Below are 20,408 nucleotides of genomic sequence, written 5' to 3' on the forward strand. Positions count from 1 at the left end.
ATCACACCACCACACAATAAACATCTTATTGCAGCTACAAATCAACTCAGTCCCTTCACTTTGAATTAGCAATGACATGCTTTTGCCACATGCACAGGAGGAGAGAGAGAGAGAGAGAGAGAGAGAGAGAGAGAGAGAGAGAGAGAGAGAGAGAGAGATGAAAACCCAGGCCATAGGACAAAAATAATAACAACAAAATCTTATTAAAGATTAAGGAAATATCCAGGGGAGAAGATAGAGGAATAACAACAGTAACGTCTGAACTGAGTGAGAGAGAGTGGGAGGGGGGGGGGGGGGGGGGGGGGGAGAAAGAGAAAGAAGCAGAAAAAGAAAACTGGCAGACTCGTGAGATTTCCACCAGACATTACAACTCTGCTGGACGGTAGACTAGTTTTCCTTTAAATTAGGGCAACGATTCCTCACCTCAGAAACCCACAAGCTTTTATGGGAAAAGTGCTTGAAGGGCATTTTGGCCAATTCCCCTCATTTTCCTCCCTATACTCTCAGTCCAATGGATATAAATGACTTTCTCTATTCAGACTATCAGGTACAGATAAACCACATCACTGGACACCAGTGGACAGGAAAAGCGATCTTGCAGACTTTGGGAGTTACTCCAAGTAACACAATGCAACATTTTTGCAAGGTCAATCTGATAAATTTTTCTACTTTACAGTGCTCATATTAAAAATTCATAAACAGACTCATTGCATTGACATAGTATAAGCTTCAAATATTTTTAAAATCAGGGCTTACGATGTTTTAAAGTAGGCATGCTCGAGACTGTTAGAATGTGAAGGTTCTAAACTCAGCCCTCTGTGAATTAATCATTACATGGGCTGGCAGCTTCTCTGAAGGACTTGCTCACATATTCAGGAGTCCCAGTAAAAACCCAGGATTTCAGTTCAGCATCACGCATGGGGGCGTGCCTAAGTCTGGGGGTGTGGTCTGTTTTGTGCCCCCTGGTTGAAACTGAAGCAGGTTTCGCTGCTGTTTGAGATTAGCCTAAACTAACCTGAAGGCCTTGGACACAATGATGGGTATTTGGGGTATAAAGGAATGAGAGCGGCTTTTATAGACATGATTATATTACAGTGAACACCTAACATGAACCCCCTGGGGTGGATGACCGATATACTGGAATGGGTGTGAATAACACCGAACGTTGACTCCCAAGTGTCTCTGCTCATGAGCCTCTACACATAGACCATAACCATGACATTTATACAGCCAGTACAACACTCTGAGCACATGAGAATGAACATACAATACATACACCTGATTTAAGGAACATAATTACACAATTTAAGTCCTCACTTACAACTTATCTGTTTAGGACTGCCTTTTGCACTTGATTAGTATTTTGTATTGTCACATTTTTAACTGTTTGATTGCTGTGTCATAATTAGTTTTTGCTTTTAATGTTGATTTGTATTTGTGAGGTGCCCTTGCTAGCCAGAAAGGCACCTATGAAATAAAATGTTTTGTTATTATTATTATACAATGAGTGAGCAGGTTTCTGATGGGCACACACTTTGTTCTGTAGCTCACAAAAGACACAAGAATGAAAGAATGCACATTTTTGGAGGAAAAGGTGTTTGTCATTTATTAAATGTTTTAATTATGGTGACCATTTAGGTGCTACCCCATCCCCACCACCTGTAGCACAGTACTGATGTGTCTCTTCCTCACACATGGGTGTGATCAACTTTCCTGTGTCCTCAAGGCTCTTCCAAAGGTCCTGAAAGCAGCAAGCCACTTCCCCAGCTAACCTACCCATCTGCTCTGCTCTTCAAATTGGCATTACCCCTCCATTGCTTCTTTCCATGTAGCCATCCCAGAATGCTCCACTTCTCCTTGTTTAGTCAGAGAGGTGAGAAGGATGCTCTAGAGCGAGATCCATGGGAGGAATGCACAGAATGCCAGAGACTCAGAATGTGCCTCTGTTTATCCAGCCTTTGGGAGCCTCCGAGGAGGTGAACGCTCGCCACATTCACAGTCTGTGTTGGAGCCGGAAATTCCTTCATGTAACAAATGTCTCTTTCGAGCCTCCTGGAGGAACAGCAGACTAATGCCAGCCATGCCAACAGGAATTTTAACAGGGCACAGGTCACTGAAAATGTGTCAAAACACAACCGGCGGGAGGTCTCAAGTTTTCCTTGTTAACGGAAGCTCTGGCTTGGGAATTAAGAACCTCTAATACCTACCCATTATGGACCTAGCTGTGGCATCTGGTTTTTCCAAAACCTCTGACAGAACTGACTAAACATTAAAGCAGACAAACTCACCCCTTTGTGTTATTTTTGAGGCGAGCTGTGATTCACATGATGGGTCTGTGTCTGATTAATCTGAGATCACAGACAGTCCTCCCTTTGGCAAAGGTCAGCATTAGTGCAAAAGTCAAGAGATTATAAAAAAATAAAAATAAAAATAACCCTGTCTGTGGTCAAGAATTCCCACTCTCCACACCATGTTATCACTGAGGACTCAGAAATCACCTTCTGTAAAGCAGTACAACCTTAACTCCAAGAAAAGAGAGTGGATTACAGACATTCCTGACTCAAGAGTCCTCAATCTCAACCTTTCTCTTCAAGTTTATTCAAATTCAGGGGCTCAGCTCCAGGGAACACAGATGACTTTTGAACTCAGAGTCTAGCAGGTGCTGCTCCGTCATCGCACCTGAAGTCAAAGGTGGATGCGATATCTCCTAGCTCTTCATGATCAGTAATGTGGGTTAAACAAATAAATAAATAAATAAATAAATAAAACACAAGGTGAGCCAACAGCAAACAAACATCGGCGCTCATCCAGACATGGAACTGAAAAGCTGTTGAATCAATCACAAACCAAGCAGATCTATTTATAACATTTTAATTTTTAAATTACTAATATTACCTTCAATAATTAATAATATATATATATATATATATATATATATATATATATATATATATATATATATATATATATATATATATATATATATAAAATGGATGTCATGATTATATGTATATATATATGTCATTATATATAATTTAATCAATATTTACAAACCCTTTACATACATTTCCAGCTGGGTGTCTAGTGATAGGCATGTTTTTGTCCCTCAGTGTATTGTAACTCCTGTTTTATCAGCTTGGTTTAGGTATAAAATTGTTCTTACATCATTTCTGACCATTCTACCGAAATGTAGTTCACATGAACTACATTCACATGAACTACATGCATCTTTAAGGTGTTAATTTATGAGTACAACACTGTTTTGTTATTTTTTCACTTTTTTGAGGTTACAAAATAATAACATTAGGTCCTTGGATATATATGACACCAAGAAAGTTATCTGAAACTGAGCTTAACATTATTTAATGAAGCTGAAATATTTACAGCTTGAATACGCAAGACACTTTTTTGCGGGCGCTGTGACGGAGACCATCACTCTCCGGAGGGTAAGATGGAGTGACATAGGCAGTCACTTTGGATGGTTAAACGGGTGCCCTGGGTGCCATGCCAGAATTTGGTGAATTGAACCACATGGGAGGGGATTTAAATCTACTTTAATTTAACATTTTTTTTACTTTTTAAAAAGTTACGTAAATGCCGTTTACCTCATAAAAATTATCAGTCCACAAATTCCATCAGAAGACCAAAGCTCACTTAAGTGGGCTTCTGTTCACTGACCAATGACGTGCCAGTAGAAGATGACATAGCACATAACTTAACCTTAACAAGTCATGATTAATTTGATGATCATAATTCATATGAAATTCAAAGTTACACAAGCGTGCATCGACAGAAGAAGAAATAATTTGCAATAAAATAATCATTTCCTTTTTGGTTGCTTGATTTTCTTAGCCCAGTGGTCACAGAAGCTTACCATACGGATCTTGGGTGACATCCATTAGTGAAGTCCAGGTGTACTTCTCTGTTCCCAGCTCACTCTGAGAGCATGGAAGGGTCTCCAGCTCATAAGAGCCTTGGCGTCTCCAGTGGAACATTGTGTCTTTCGGTTCCAACACTAGTGACAGTACCAGAAGCAGCCTAGCTCATCTGACTTCAAGTTCATTTTTTTTCAAGGAATCTACGCTGACTGCTTTGTCTCTCTGTTTGTGTCATACTGGAGAAAAACTGAGGATATCAAGTTCCTCAATTCAAATTGAGGCATCATACCTCAGAGTGGTGTTATCTTACGCAGGATTAAGACACATGAAATCGGACTTCAGAATGCAGACCAATCTTGAGTGAGCTCTCCTGTGGTAAGCTTCCCAGTATGCAAACTCCTCAAAGGTTTCTGGGCAGACTTCTGTGGACTCTGTAAGTCAGTGTGTGTGATAGGGAAGGGGGGGGGGGGGTCTCTTGACCCACACAGCAAAACAGACAAGCGTTGCATTCATCCACATGTGAAGTGCATGCTGGGATGTGAGGGAGAACTTGGACCTGCGACTTTTCCGAACAGAGAGATACAAAGCTCTCTTTTCAAAGCATCCACCTACGGACCCCACGATTCTTTATGACTACTGTCCCTCCTAGAATTTCAGCATCACACAAAGGCGTGACGCAAAGAACACGCGCCAGCCATGCCACCATCCCATCTTTGCCTGGGAGGAGGGAACACAGACTCATTTCCTGTTCCTTTGTGGAAGGTGAGGAAGGGTTAAGATGAAACCTCGAACGGGTGTCTGCTGGGCCATGCCGGGGCCCCAAGCTCCCCCATCCCACCCCCCACCCACCACACACACATCTAATTTTGCTCTGACAAATTAGAGAGTTGTCTGAGCGGCCGGGAGCCTCTGAGCCGCTGGGAACCATCCTTTCCTGAGCATATGGGAGTGATTTAGAGCAGCCAGATATGTGAAGGAGTTAGCCTTAATGACAAGGCAGCGAGTGGCGGTCCAGGGCTGCAGAACACGTGCTCTTTGTGGCCCGCATGAACGCAGCCAGCTCGCAGACCCAAAGGGAAGACAGAAGCCTCAGTGCAACCTGTCGACTCCTTCAGCGCCATGTGGTCCGTCTGTGTTCAAACAGCATGAGGTTGTTGTCATTGTACTGGTTTCAACAGAGATCAAAGAGGAGGATTTCAACCTGAGCCATTGAAGTGCAGTTAAATGTATACAACCCCCCCCCCAAATAACAACAGTACCAACTAAAATAAAAATATTTGTTTAACTGCAATACAGTTTGCAATAACGGTGTTTTTGTATATACTTTAGTACACTGCAAGTCTGTGTCACCAATAGTAGAACCCCTAGAGAGTCAAGTCCACTGATGTTAGTCATCCATCTGCTCTCTGGGACAGATGGGTCCCACTAGCCAAGGGGCATCATAACAAATGTTTGGACATCTTTCATTTCGGCAACATATGGTCCCCAATGCAGCCTCCCACGATGAATCTCAAAAGGGAAACAGTACAAGTTTTGCAAAACAGCATGACATTTACTTAACGATCACAGTGAATCCAATATAAAGTACTAACTACAGGACACACATGATGAACACAGCATGACATGTTCCGTTCTCTTTTATTTAAAATTTCTGAGACCTCAAGGTCCCCTCCCCCCTCAAAATAAACACATAAACTTTATTAACTGCCATTACACCACTTGTGGTCTGCTTTAGTTCTCATGCCAATGTCTTAAGAGTCTAAACTCAACAATAGGATTTGCCACTTTATGTTCACACAGCAGGTAAAAACGGCCCAGATTTTCTGACCAAGTCTGATTTATTTATTTTTTTATATTTGATTGCTCACAATATCTCTTAGATCAAATTCATAATTAGTCATAACAGACTGTACCTGAACTGACCCACAAGTGCTGTGGTACAATGTTTCATGCACCACAATCATTTTGTTGTAACTTCAGCCACCGTGGCAAGCACTTGTCTAATGCCTGAGCTTAGGAGACCAGCTGCGAATTCAGCAACAAATTCTAATGATGACAAGAAAGCAGAACAGGGTCAATATGTTAAATATGGTCGTTACGACTGCTACCTCACTGGAGAGGAATATCTGGATGTGCGTTATCGTTCAGTGTGCCTCTCTGCCAGCATGACGAACATCAAACTGGATTGACGTAGAAGTAGCATGAATTCCAACCTGACTGAGCATACCGAGTCGCACCAACGCATATCAGATGTACACAGGATTTCAGCATAGGATTTCATATAGAAGCATCTTAAAATTGAAAATGTCAGATTCTGTGTGTTTTTTGCTGTTCATACCACATCTGTGATGCACCTAGATTTCATTTCACCATTTTACCTATGGTGTGAATGTAGGCAGACAATATACCAGTAGTTTCGATTTGGAATCTGGATGGCAGAATAGTCAACCAAGTGACAATCTGACGCTAGCCAATAGAACATCTCCTGTACCAGAGCCTCCATTCTGACTCTGGTAATCAGGTTGCTACTACAGTCACTTGTTAGAACTCCAAAGGGCCTTGACAGTATTGGAAAAGACAGCAATGAAATACTACCCATGGCATCTGCTTCAAAACCATGAGCATTATGAAAACTAAATTCATTCCAAGCACAGCATGACATTATTTTGGTGTTTGGAGATGAGAGCTACAATTGTGGACAGGCACACAATATGGAGAACTTGAATTGTTTTCCACAGTTCAGACAGACAGATCACTACATGGTCCATCAATTTATTTAGAGGATTGTAGGAAAAGAGATAAAATCACTTTGTGAATCACTTGTTAGAGTGAAAGCAATGCGTCCAAACTATTTTGAAAAAGTTAAACTGCGCAAGCTTGCAGACTGTGGCATAAAATATTGAGTCACTTGTACATGGTTGGTGAATTGTAAACAAGTTATGTTTACTACAAAGTTCATAAAACTGGTTAAGTGGAAGATCCAGGAAATTCAATTTGGGATTTCAGTTGTAAACAAAGAGTCTGAAAACTCTAGGGAGATCCAACACCCTGAACCTTTATGTGACCTCTGATATCTACTTTTGACCACACCTGTGGAAGTTTTCAGCCTGGTTTATTTATTTATTTGCATCTTTTTTTTTATTCTATTTTCCCCACCTATAACCTGATAGAATGTCCCACAGCACCTATTCGGGTGTCACTGCATCACGTTTCCTTCTCATAGAAATCTGGTGTAAATCCTAAAACTCACTGGTGGACGTGCCAGTTTTCATGCTAGTCACAATCACAAGAGGAAAATACATAAAGTGGAATAAACTGGGAATAGTTGGATTAAGATCCATCTGTCCTATCCATAACAGAAGTCTGCAAGTGTTAAGCTGTCCACAGACTGTACAGAATTTTAAAAGTTCAAAGATACAGCAATCCTCTGAAGACAAACAACTCCAATAGTCGGTGGCACAAGGCCAGGTTCACTTACCCAGCTATTCACCCCTCGGTGTAAATGCGTGTATGAAGCTGGTACACCCCAAAGGTTTCAGTTACAACTGAAGTCTCGTGTTACACCTGTCGCTCTGAGAACGTCCCCAACTTGGCCTGACACGTCGGGCTAATCTAATTAATCAGATCTGAAAACGGCGTAGGGAAACAGCGGACTAAAAACCTTAATGCCCCCAGATCACGAAGCGCTTGAGTATTTAGAACCTTGGAATATTTGTTGTGCCATTTTACCCTCCTATTTGCAAGTAAATATTCATAAGTACCGTACACACGTATGACCGCACGCAGAAGTTTTATATTTATTAAGAAGGGAAATGAAAGGATATTCAGGGTTTATAGTTAAAATGGAAAATCTTAGACCGACGTCAAATGACAAACTGGAAACAACGACTCAGTATGGTTGTAATTTTAATGAAGTTACTCACCCAGTCGTAAGCGGAGACCAAGCCAACTCTTTGGTGGTGATCCGTATCGATGCATTATTTCCTTGACCACATTTACGTAATATTGTAAATGAATGTTAAACGTAAAAATCTTGTGGAGAGCAGGTCGTGCATCGCGTGCCGCTGGGAACCACAGCGCAACAGAAGACACTTTGATTGTGACGCTATAGAAGACACACTTCTGATTGTGACGCTCCGTTGGCTTTTTCCCAACTTTCCCGATCGCCAAGAAAAGCTACATGTATTTTTTTTGCTCAACTGAACTCACACTGTGATTTAAATTAAATTAACATCGTTACCTTCATCCATCGCGACAACAGTTTGCTGTTTCGTTTGCCTTCAAAACCTCACACCAGCATTCCCGTGTGACAATGATTGTCTCACCTCGCGTGCGCCTTTGGAGTCACTCAAAGCTTCTCACAAACTTGTCTTTACCTTCATTTCACCTTCGTCTCTCTTTTACCAACTTTCATCGCTGAAATTCATGAATTCATGTAGGCCTATTTAATTCTGCAGTTTGGTAGGATTCTCAACAAAAAGTATCCCCTACGTACCCTGCGCAAATTACGACTCTGTGCACCAGACCGACTACGATTTCCATTCATTCTAAGGCAGCCATGTTCCACAGCGATACGTTCGCCTCGCCGAGTTAACCTCTCAAGACAGATGTCTTCAACTCGCCGCGTTAACCTCTCGACTTAGATGTTAGCAGACCCACACGTACTGCTTTTAAGAACATGTTTTCCAGATTGAGACAGTTTCTCATAATCACAACCTGAGCGAACCAATTTTAATAAAACACCTGATTCGTTTGTTTATTTATTTATTGCATATATGGTGACGTAAAAAGTGAACGATGACATTAACCTGATTAACATTACTGAATTTCGCAAAACAACAAATTTACTTTTATTGAAGAGCATTAAACATTACTTTTTTGCACCCACTGTGATCAAAGACCCTCATAAAGATTAAGTACCAATGTTTCGTCCATTCTTACAATATATTACCTAAATAGGGAGAACGTAAAAAACACTCGGATAACAGTGTGTCCAAGCTGCAGTCTGATCTGTGCAGTAACACCATGTTCAAGCCAGCTGCCTAACCATGTGGGGTTCCTGATCCTCCCCCTTTTTGTCTAGCAGCGGAGTCAGACGCATGACGTAATGCACATACGAACCACCATAACACTACTCTCCACTTCACGCTCCGTGTTCACGCTCTGAGCGATTGGTTCTTTTGGACTGTGCATGTTTTTACTTTTACTGTCAGCGTTTGATCAAAAGCGATTTAAAAAATGGAAAAGTGTAAAAAAGCTGGTACGCCTAACAAGTGGACAGAAATGTTTGACTTTCCATTTGCCTCTCTAGTAATAACAGATTGAATTTCAATAATCCAGTCTTTTTGGAAAAAGTTTTTTCATTATTATTTGATACACTCTAGGGACATTTAAGATGTGTAGAGTGAGCATCACCATTAGATTGTTCCGAAAAGTATGTCTTCAGGTGGCCTGTGCAAAACCTACTCCAGTGGATATAATAAATAATATATAATGTGTCCCTTTGTTTACAAATGTAATATCTCCCTTTGTAAACAAAGTGTAAACATGGAGTACTCTGAATCCCCCCCCCCCCCCCCCACCACCACACACACACACACACCCTCACCGTGGCAACCACTCACCCCCCTCCCTCATCTGATCTCTTTTAAACACAGCCAAGCCCACCGGAGCTCTGCCAGGCTGTTCATATGTGGAGCATTAAGTCTGAACCTGCTCTCCAGGTTCCCTGCCCCCATGTTTTCCCCACGCCATGATCCACTCCATCATAAGCCTCTGGAAGAGGGAAAACAGAAAGAAAAAAGTAGCTGGCGGTGGAGAGGCATCGAGGCAGAGAGTCTGGGAAGCAGAGCACACTCACAGGCCTCGGGGCATGGCAGCCCGGGCAGCCACACGGCTGTCTGAAACATCATCCTCCTATCCGAGCATGACTCTGCCCTGTGACGCGAGCTGAGACGTTGCTTGCGGCTAATGTTCTGTCAATGGTTGCTGAGGCCTCACGGCAGATCCTCCCTAGTGCAGAACCGGGTCTTACCGGTGTCTAGACCAGGCTTGTGTGTCTGGGGAAATATGGATGGGAAATCTTTTTATTGTTGAGGACTGAAAGGTCCTGGGTGCACAGTGGAGGAAGGAACGGCTAAGGCTGTTGTGTCAGTTGTTTGGTGCAGAGGCAAGGAGAAGGGTCAAAGGTGATCTGTGGAGGTCTGTGTCTTGTGCCATAGTTGCCAGTCTTGGCAGGCCTGGACGATCTCTGGATGACATGGGGCCGGACCCTGTGGTGTGCTGAACATTTCACTTATCAGCTGTGACAATTCCTAATCCAGTTCAAATGGATTAGGAAAATAGATGTTTAAGACAATCATTTCATATCCTGCCTGTCAAATCCTAACTATCCCAACAACCATCATAAGATAGGTTAACTTCATTAACTCAGTGGCTTTACGGCTTCTCCTCTGTCCCAAACATAATCCTAACTTTGGTCACCATGTTTTTCTCTCTACATTTCCCATCCAGTTTTTCACACGGCTACAGTTGAATTATCCAGCATCCAAAATTCTGAATTCATTCAGTAGCAAATGGAACTTACAAAACAATCTTAATTAATAATCAGTAGAGTTCTATGGAGGCTATGGAGAATGATATAAGAAAAAGAAAAAGGAAAAGATGCAAACAGAGGTTTTTGTCGGAGGTGTTTGTCTCTCATGGGCAGTTTTAACGGGATGTACCGAGGTCCCTGTCTGCTCTCTTCCTCTTCTCTCCCTCTCTCCTTCTTTCTTGGCTTCAGTCATTTCATTTCCCTTCTTCTTCTTTCCCTCTTGCTCTGTTTTCTGTTATTAGTCGTTCTACAGTCATCCCTGAGTGAGAAAGTATTTTGACAGCTTTTAGGAGGTATCCTTAAATTGGAGCATGTGTTTATTTTTACACATTTCCTTGTGAATCTACTGCCACTCAGTGGTAAAATTATGCCAATGCATAGCACTTAGAGGTCAAACACTCCATATAAATGTATTAAAAAATGTTATCATTTACCATGGTAAAATGCACTAAATATATACTAGGATGATATAGCTTTCTTCAGAGTAAGTATACTTTATCAAATTCAGTATGATAAACTACAAAAACGAAATTCCAAATTCAAATTCAAAACAACTGTCAGAGATCTTTTGAGATCAGCTTTGTAAAAGTTAGATGATGTTTGAATAGACAAGCAATTGTTATGAAATGCATAGGCCTCTAATACCTGGATAACTTAGAAGTGTTGGATGACACATAAGAGGGAGCCCAAACGTTTGTGTGTGTGTGTGTGTGTGTGTGTGTGTGTGTGTGTGTGTGTGTGTGTGTGTGTCTGTGTGTGTCTGTGTGTGTGTGTGTGAGAGAGAGAGAGAGAGAGAGAGAGAGAGAGAGAGAGAGAGAGAGATGCTATATGGCTAAGCGCTTTTCATCCTGGGAGTTTTGAATTGTTCCTTTGTTCCAGCTGTCCCTCTTTGACATCCTTGCATGTGGGAACGTGTGTGTGTGTGTGTGTGTGCTTGCTGGCTGACACTCCTCTGGGGCCTGGACCGTCTGATCACATGCCCTCAGGCACAGATTTGAGCTCTTTGTCTCCAGCCCCTAGGCTAACCCCAGGAGGTGCACCGAGGGAGTCCCCATAGCTAGTGAGCGCTGCAGAAAGCCACTCGTGCCTGCAGTAAAAGCAGAGTCTTCTCACACAAGCGATATGTCACTGCTACAGTAAGGTGTGAACTGCCTTCGATGGTATGGATTACAAGCTGTTTTTCATGTATTCATGAACCTTCAGCAAGTTGGTCTTGAGAATCAGTGAGTTTTTTGTCAAACCCACTGCAGCTCTGCCCCCTGCAGTTAAAGCCGCACTATGCAATTCCAGTGAAACAAAGAAATAAGACTGTCCTAAAGAAGGTTGCTTTACTGAACACATCTGACACCCACGTAAGGATCTACCGTTACATCTGCTACACTGTCAAGGAGGTGCCTGTATGTGTGGACATGCGTGTGTGCATGCATGAGTGTGTGTGTGTGTGTGTGTGTGTGTGTGTGTGTGTGTAACTTAAAAAAAATCAAGTGAAATGAAAGTGAAACTTTGGAATTACTCAAGCTAAAAAAAAGCTTCCTGGTCATTTGTTAAGGCTGCTGTATTGTCTGTTTTTTCTATTACTGATAAATATAGCATGAGCACATTATGGCAAACTCGCCAACATGCATACATAGCTCTTCATATACAGGTTTATTGGCATTGATTTACTGTGTCTTAAAGATTCTGTTGTGTAATAATTTAACCATAATCTGTTATGGTTGTTGGTGGTGACAGACCTCTGCATTTTACCTCGACTTTAAGGTTTTGTCGTGGGTGATGTATGCCCTCTGGAGGCTGAGATGCTCTTCTCAGAGGACGGGGAAAGTTCACACATCCTGCTGGGAGTCTTTGCCGCTCGTGTTTTTGCCGTACACTCTAATTAACATTTCAAATAACCTCAAAGCCTTCTGGATTAATCCATTCTACGTGACGTCTCTGCCGGAAAACGATTCAGCGGCAGCAGCTTGGGGAAAGCCACAATAGGCACAAATCAATTACTTTTTTTTCTGCCTCCCGATATGGACGGCTTTTCACAGATTGCCTGGACACCGCATGCCTTTCTCAGGTTGACCTCTGACCCTCATCAGAAATAGCCTATTGGATTCCACCTCATTACGATAACCCCGCACACTCAGACTCCCATGGCTGAGGTCGACTTTGTTCAGCCCTGGCCAGAGACGATCAGAAAGTCTGAGACGACAACGCCGGCCCTCTTCTGCCCTGTCACCCTTACCGACTCTCTGCCATGTAGCTGGAGGTATTTTTAGCTGCTTACTGCAGGCTGTGCTTTTGAGGTGCAGAACGGCACCTTTTTGGAGGGATCCGGAATTGCGCATTCAGCTCACGTCCCGCCTCTCGTAGATCTGAAAGTGAATAAACTGATGATAGGCTGGAGTGAGCCGCAGCCTGCAGTGAGTCTCTGCCGTGCAGCTGCTGCCTGCTGTGTCTAGCATGGATCCTCTCACACTGATTACATTAGAGAGGTGTTGTCATCTGTCATAGCCGGCCAGAACAATGCACGTGTCCTCATGAGGGAACGGCAGTGTGCAGAACTGACATGAGGCTAAAATGCAGGAGGTGGGGGTTTCACAAATCCTACCACTGGTACCTGTGCTGCAGGACTTGTCAGGTATCCTGGGTCCAGGTCAAATGGAAGTCTTTCTGGCGGGTTTATTCTGGTTCCCCTATCCACTGGCTGAAATGAAGTCAGTGATTTAGTATTCAGCAACGTGCAGCTCTTGAACACTATTTGCTGGCCCCAGTCCTGTGTGGGCATAGTTGTATGACTCTATTCTGTGCCCAGATCTTAGCATTCACTGAGTAGCCAGTTTGTAGGCATGGTTTATTATCTCCCATTATTATTAGCAAAAATGTCTTAAATTAGTAATGAAATTTCCAACTTTAATGGCTGTTGGGAGTAAAGGAGAACCCTCCAGGGACATCATTTTAGCCAAGTATCCATACACTAACCTAATATATAATTGCCCACACACATTAACATTCCAGACATTTAATTTCTAGTACTAGTCTTTATTGCTCTCAAATGGGCAACAGATGACAATCCACTGTGGCCTGATACGTGTACCCCATATGAGACAGGTAGTGAGTGGTTGAGATGATTCACTCTGGAAGGAGCAAGGGACACAAGGAATGACTCTGACGTGAAGGCGGGCGTGGCTGGTTTGTGTGGGATCTCGTGCATGATCCTCGCGCTTTCATTATGACCCAGACTGGGCAAACAGAATGGCTTCTTCATCCTGACATAATGACTCACTTTGTAATGATTGCCGTCGCCCCTGCAGGGCATGCCACTGAGTTTGAGGCTCTGACGTAACGACTGGCATAAAAAGTGGACATATAAACAGGCCTCATTTATGAAGCGTCTCAAAGTAAGTGTTCTGCTGTGAAGAGACACTCTCCTCCTTCTAATCATCATACTCATTATAACAGTAACAAAGATCACTTCTCGAAACAGCACTCGAACGCTAAACACTACGATAATCATGGCCCGAGGCGTTCCAGTTAGCAGTATCCCAGGCTTGCCGCTTGAAAGCTGCTCTTGATGTGTTATTTGTGTTTATCTCATCAGCTAGTAACCGGGATGTGCAAGGTTAGACAGTGTGCCATCGCATATGGGGTGAAGAACCCCTGTTCCACACTCGCCGAATCGTTTGTACGCTTTCCTCTGCGATCACTTGAACGGTTTGGCGCCGCGAATATCCGTCTTCAAGGCTGGCGGGTAACGAGACCTGAACGCGTGACTCAGACGCTGTTCCGGATATAACGGAGTCTTTGCCGTAGATCACAAGCCGGGCTATGCGGTGCCGCAGATCGCGTTACGCTACGGACCTGCGCCTGCTTCTCTGGATGTCGTTTGTCTTCATACACGATGCGCAACAGGGGACAGCCACTTCCCAGCTGACCCGTTTAATACGCTCAGAATGGGGGCTTCAGAGAAACATCCAGTTATAGCATGGCGCTCATATCTAAATTGTATATGGTATTGCTAACATACACACAGATGCATCAGTCGTTAGTGAAAAAGTGTCATTTGTGTTCCAATCTGAATAGGCATCTGGGTCCGGGAGAATGTTTGTTAGACCTTTCTGTACTGGAACGATAAACTGCCTTAAAACAGATGCTGTTTATTCCATGCTGAGTAAGTAATTAATAATGACCAGGTGCCAACGTAAACTGATGAGTGTTATGACTGGGTCACGTCCCTCATAATCCTCAGTCAGCATCTTTTGTCTGACAGTGCAAACGTAACGGTTTCCAAAAATGTATTGTTTACAACGGTCCCTGAAGACGTTGTCTAACATTAACGCAGAAACACACATTCATTTCAGAGGAATGTCTTGTGGGCCAGTGTTCTGTCTAAAATAAGCTCTGCTAATAACAATTTAAACGTCATACCACCCACACTTTACAATAAACGTGTGGATTCTCATGAGAATGCATTTTTACCATAATCTCCCATAGCTACTGTCTCCAAGAGGGGCCTTTTTGTCACTGAGCTGTGAGTCTTGTCTTAAAACAGCGCTTGCAGGGGACCAGAGGAATGAGTACTTTCCCAGGTCTGTGCTGAGTTTGTTTTTCCCCAGGCTAGCTGAGGACTCTTTCCACAGTATCCGCTACTGTCGTCACGCTGAGATTAATCTGCCTGTCAGCAACCGGGAAGTTCTTCGTCGGCCTCAGAGGAGGAAGAGGCAAAACCAAACACTCCGAAGTGAAGGGACTGAGAATGCCAGCCTGGCCTCCACAGGGCTGGTCCTCCATGAGCAAACACACGGCTTACCTCAAGGAGAAACTCCCCACAATGGATCTCAATTAGCACAAACCCAAACAGAAAACAGGCGTTTCCTGAAAAGGTCATGCCATCACACTAGCACAAATGTAACAGGAGAAAGCCCAGGGTGCGGTGTGAGGGAACATCAACGGGAGCACTGCAGCGACTCGGTTCATGACTCACCTGTGTGCGAATGCGAGGGATTCGATTCTCCACCTGCGGCATTAAGATTCATGTAAGTTGTATCTTTGATCGGAAAAGAATGTTTTGATGCTCAACACAGAGGATGTGAGCAATACTGTCATTACATGTCACATTACAATGTTGCGTTTAAGAACCTTATTAGGTCATTGATATTTATATGATATCTATATTATGAATCTAAGATGGTCTTGCTTAGAGGTTTGTATAATAAGTTTTGAAGTATGTCCGCTGTTTGTCCTGTGTATGCTGTCTCCTTGTATGTTACTTTGTGTTTTAAGAATGCTAACACAACAAATTTTTTCTTGCCTTAATAATTTTCTTATTTATCATTTCTTTAAATAACCACTATCCATGTTTTTTGTTTGTTTTTTTTTTTTTTTTTGGAGTTGTCAGTAGACATAGTCATCAGGTAATGTTTACTGGTGGCATGGCTAAACAAATTGCAATTTAGCTGTGCACACCACAATAGAACCTGATGTCCAAAGCTATTTTAACTGGGTTAGAGTAGCAGACACAGGAGAGCGTTATGGGATGTTACCACCTCTACAATTTGAAAGCCCACATACACATATAAACACGCAAGTCTTCCAGCATAATCCATTCTTTGACATCATGAACTCCACTTTTGACATCATGAACTCCACCTTTTACATCATGAACTCCACCTTTGACATTGTGAAGCCTAGGGAAGCTCTCACAGGCATAACAGAGTCCACAGAAAACAGAGGTCATGGCTGTTTTGAACTGAATACTCTGTCATACGTCAGTGAGGCATGTGGAACTGGATTGGCATGATGTGAACAAGACCCATGGAGCTGGACTGGCACACTGGAGGATGACGTGAGTGAGATACGTGGAGCTGGACCGGCACACTGTAATATGACGTGAGTGAGGCACGTGGAGCTGGACTGGCACACTGGAGGACAACGTGAATGAGGTACGTGGAGCTGGACTGGCACACTGGAATATGACGTGAGTGAGGCACGTGGAGCTGGACTGGCACACTGGAGGACAACGTGAATGAGGTACGTGGAGCTGGACTGGCACACTGGAATATGACGTGAGTGAGGCACGTGGAGCTGGACTGGCACACTGGAGGACAACGTGAATGAGGTACGTGGAGCTGGACTGGCACACTGGAATATGACGTGAGTGAGGCACGTGGAGCTGGACTGGCACACTGGAGGACAACGTGAATGAGGTACGTGGAGCTGGACTGGCACACTGGAATATGACGTGAGTGAGGCACGTGGAGCTGGACTGGCACACTGGAGGACAACGTGAATGAGGTACGTGGAGCTGGACTGGCACACTGGAATATGACGTGAGTGAGGCACGTGGAGCTGAACTGGCAGGATGAGTCAAGCATCAGCGAGGCAAGATCCCACTCCTTTCAAAAATTTATTAAAGATTGAATTTAATTTGAGAATTAATTTTAAAAATGACAGATTGCTAATCTGCGGCCTGACAGTATGTCTCAAATATTACACATAGTAATCATCTGCTTTTATCTTCAATGTGGCATTCCTTTAATCACCACCCTCATACAGTGTTCCAATGCTGTAGTAGTTCTGTGATCCTAAAATGGTGGAGTTGAGTCATGGCCATATGTGAAGGCAGCTGACGGGATGTCCCATCTGCATGGGCTGAGACAGAGACAGCACTGTCGAGAACTCATCAGCGTCCACAGGATGCATATTAATCAAAAATCTCAGGGGGAGCCCTAATATGGCACCTCAGGAGACAGTTCCAACACTGTGGAGAATTTGTGGTGGATTCTTTTACATTACAGTTACAGGATTTGGCAGACACTGCAGGGGCAGAGTGACTTGTGTTTTTAGCAGTATGACTACTTCCTGGTAATCAAACACACCCACCTTGGTACTGCTAGCACCTTCTTCTAACAGGTGAGCTTCAGGAGCTCAAGGGTTATAACGGCGTCCAACAGGGAAAGTATGCTGATCAGTTAAATGCTATGCTAACAGATTGTTGGTACTGTATGGTTACGCCTTAAGAATGTAACACCAGTCAGTGCAGTTTTTAAGTCTAGTAGGAATATTTTCAATCAGCTCACTGGTGTGAATTTGTGAGGTCCTGCAAATTCTGTCAGTGCTTTTTAAAGGTCTCTCAGCATGATAATGTACATGATGAGAGCCTTTTTACTGACAGAATAAGAATATACAACTTCTTATTTTAGCTTCAAAGGGAACTCTAGTGCTGGAGTTTCTGAAAATCTCCTTGACGTTGTGTGGTATACACTTAATGGTAACTAACAGAAGCAGTTTATAAAAAGCCTTATAGTACTATAGTAATTCTGCCCAAGCAAATTTTTCTTTGCTCCAAAAACCTTCTCCAAACTAACAATCACGACACACACACGCATATACACACACACACACAAAATGTATCTCACCTGCTTTGTGAGAGCAGCTCAACCAGAGAGTGATGACTGAAATTAATTCCACAGGGATTGGCCTGCTTCCCGTCGTCTTTCCCATAGAGCTCGGAGGAGGCACACACAGCTGAGGCCCCTCACTGTCAGCCCATAAAATATTCATCTCTGTGCTGAGCCTTCACAGCAGGGGCCACTGAGATGCTCAAAACACACCCTACCTTACTCACGAATACAAGCACTAATGACAATCATTACAGTCACATTATTTTTGCCTTTACAATCCTAGCACACCTGTTATGATCTTATCCCAACAGAAGCAAAAGAAGCACACGTTTGGACTGTGGCTGTAATGTTCGTGTTGGAGGACAGGCCGTTTGTTTCTTGCCAGGATTACATATGCATGTTTATAATGACTCCACATCGGTTCAGTCAGATTTCAGCTTCCACTGCACTGATATGTGACAGTCTGTAGAGTCTATGATCAGATGTTACATTTATTTTTCCCATGCAATATTATGAATAGGAAAATACTGTTGAGTTGTATAATTGAAAGTTCTTCCATTCATATCTGTTGTCATATTTACACTCCCATTATGCCTGTGATGTGCTAGTTTGTGTTCACTGCTCTCAGCTATAAAAGTAAACATTACAGATTAAATAACTGTAGCATATGTGATGAGTGTGTGTCTATATGTCTGTTCAGTTTTGTTAGACAACACAATAGTGCTAACATGTCTACTTTTCTTGCATTGTGTTCTGGAGTCTGTGAGTAGTGAGACTCAGAAATACTGAGACATTGTTTTCATATGCAAAAAAAATAAAAAATACACGTGTATCTTCCATACACGTGAGCTGTTATACATCCATAAACATCCTTATACATGCATAAACACCCCAAGCCAGCTGCACCTTCCTCTCAGTGCAGAAACCTACACTTCCATAATACCGTTTACATTTACTTAACACAATACAGTAGGCTTAGAGCTACTAAAATGCTTTCCAGAATCAATATTCACAGGTATATTCACACAAAAGTTAGTATAATAAAACATTGAAACACCTATATTTAAAATAACAGTTTAATGCACATATATTCGAAAATAAATAAATAAATGCATACATAATTGAGATAGAGAAGACTATTGAACCATGAAATAATACAGTGTTTATATCAGGATTTGATGGAATTTAATAAAGCATGCTTTTAATTGTCTGTTTATTCTAATTGGGTCAAACATCTATGGATTAGATGTTATAATATTGCTTATTTGAAACATTTTGGATTAAACAGGCTGGCAGTGCTATTATTTTAATTTATTTTCTTTGTATCATCCTCCAGATGCATCTTTAGACCTGGATATGAGCATATGAGGATATGCGTGGGCCTCACCTATTGATCTGTTTATTATATTCCTGCAGTAACCTGAGTCACACTGGATCGTGTAAAATCATTTTGAAGTTAAACTCTTAGACAGGAATCCACATCATGAGCAAAAGCCTCTCTGTCTCTCTCTCTCTCTCTCTCTCCACTAAAGACTCAGGCATCAAGTGACTCAGATTCTAATTTAGTTATGGCCATATTAGGTTTCTGAAAATATTTACAGATATGTTATGACAGATTTACAATATACTCCAAAATAGTGCTCTAGAAAAAGCTTCGTCTTGGGAAGGTTTTTGTTTGTTTGCTTATAGAGGAGTGTTATAGATGTCAACATTTGAGGTGATTTGCTTTCATCCACCAGTGATATTACAGAACATCCTTTATAATAAATTGAAATATACTTATGCTCTTGTATAATAATTACAGGAATCAACGTTGAAAGTGCCATTTATTGCTAGTCCTTCAAGCCTAAATAATGCAATTTGAGACTGGTTGGTAGGGAGGTTTGATTGTTATCTAATTTTCTGCTCTCTTTGAGTATCTTCTTTCAGTGTGTTTTCATCATCTCCCCAGACAGTTTGAAGAGAAGCTTTGCAGCCTGAAGCCGAAGATGGAACAGGAAAGCGAAGCTACATTTGTGAACACCTATTATGATATAACGAGACCCAAAGAGTCTCTGGTGTTCAGTTAGACATCTTATGACATAAAAGACAAGCACAGAAAATAAGGCGGTAGGTTTGCCATTGCTGTCTGTTTCTTAGTTAAACCCATGAACTGGAATTATTGTATTTACCTACTGTTTATTATGTTTTATGCAGTTTGGCCTTGTTTCATGTTTTGTTCATAGTTTTGCTTTGCTGTCACAAGGACAATGTTATTGTAATCGTGCTGTTACTGGACAATGTTGAAAACATTGTCTGAGTTTTTGTCTGTATGGCTCTCTGAACTGTCACAATGATTCAACAGTGTTTATCATTTTTCATTTAGAAGTGCAATCACTTAACGTTCATTATATACTGACATGAACCATTTCCTATATGAAATATAATTTAACAAAGCTGATAATCACTTGTATCTGCACATGAAAATTACATAGGAGTATAAGCTAAGCTGGTAATGAATCGATTTCCAGTTTGGATAGTGGCCGGTTCCTACATTTGTTCACTGAC

General features: G+C 42.3%; 1 protein-coding gene and 1 long non-coding RNA gene across 5 annotated transcripts in view; one reads left to right on the top strand and one right to left on the bottom strand.

The window, feature by feature from the left end:
* The window catches only part of plekhg5a (pleckstrin homology domain containing, family G (with RhoGef domain) member 5a), a 35,198-nt gene extending 26,671 nt beyond the window's left edge, over nucleotides 1-8,527 (bottom strand). Inside the window, exons 1-2 of one of the 4 annotated variants that reach the window (XM_077004434.1) lie at nucleotides 8,119-8,527; nucleotides 7,802-7,942 (exon numbers count right to left, since the gene is read on the bottom strand). In XM_077004434.1, the coding sequence (XP_076860549.1) occupies nucleotides 7,802-7,942; nucleotides 8,119-8,128 (151 nt within the window). In that variant the 5' untranslated portion in view covers nucleotides 8,129-8,527. Of the gene's footprint in view, nucleotides 1-3,874; nucleotides 4,266-7,356; nucleotides 7,374-7,801 lie in introns of those variants that run through there. The other 3 variants (XM_077004436.1, XM_077004437.1, XM_077004435.1) reach the window with 3 other exon arrangements.
* Nucleotides 8,528-13,601: 5,074 nt separating this feature from the next.
* LOC143513352 (uncharacterized) lies at nucleotides 13,602-18,529 on the top strand. Its single transcript, XR_013130632.1, has 3 exons — nucleotides 13,602-13,859; nucleotides 15,075-15,494; nucleotides 16,231-18,529. It is a non-coding gene; the product is annotated as an uncharacterized LOC143513352 (long non-coding RNA).
* The last annotated feature ends 1,879 nt before the right edge of the window (nucleotides 18,530-20,408 follow it).

The sequence above is a fragment of the Brachyhypopomus gauderio genome, chromosome 1 (assembly GCF_052324685.1).
Source record: "Brachyhypopomus gauderio isolate BG-103 chromosome 1, BGAUD_0.2, whole genome shotgun sequence".
Classification (NCBI taxonomy): Eukaryota; Metazoa; Chordata; class Actinopteri; order Gymnotiformes; family Hypopomidae; genus Brachyhypopomus; species Brachyhypopomus gauderio.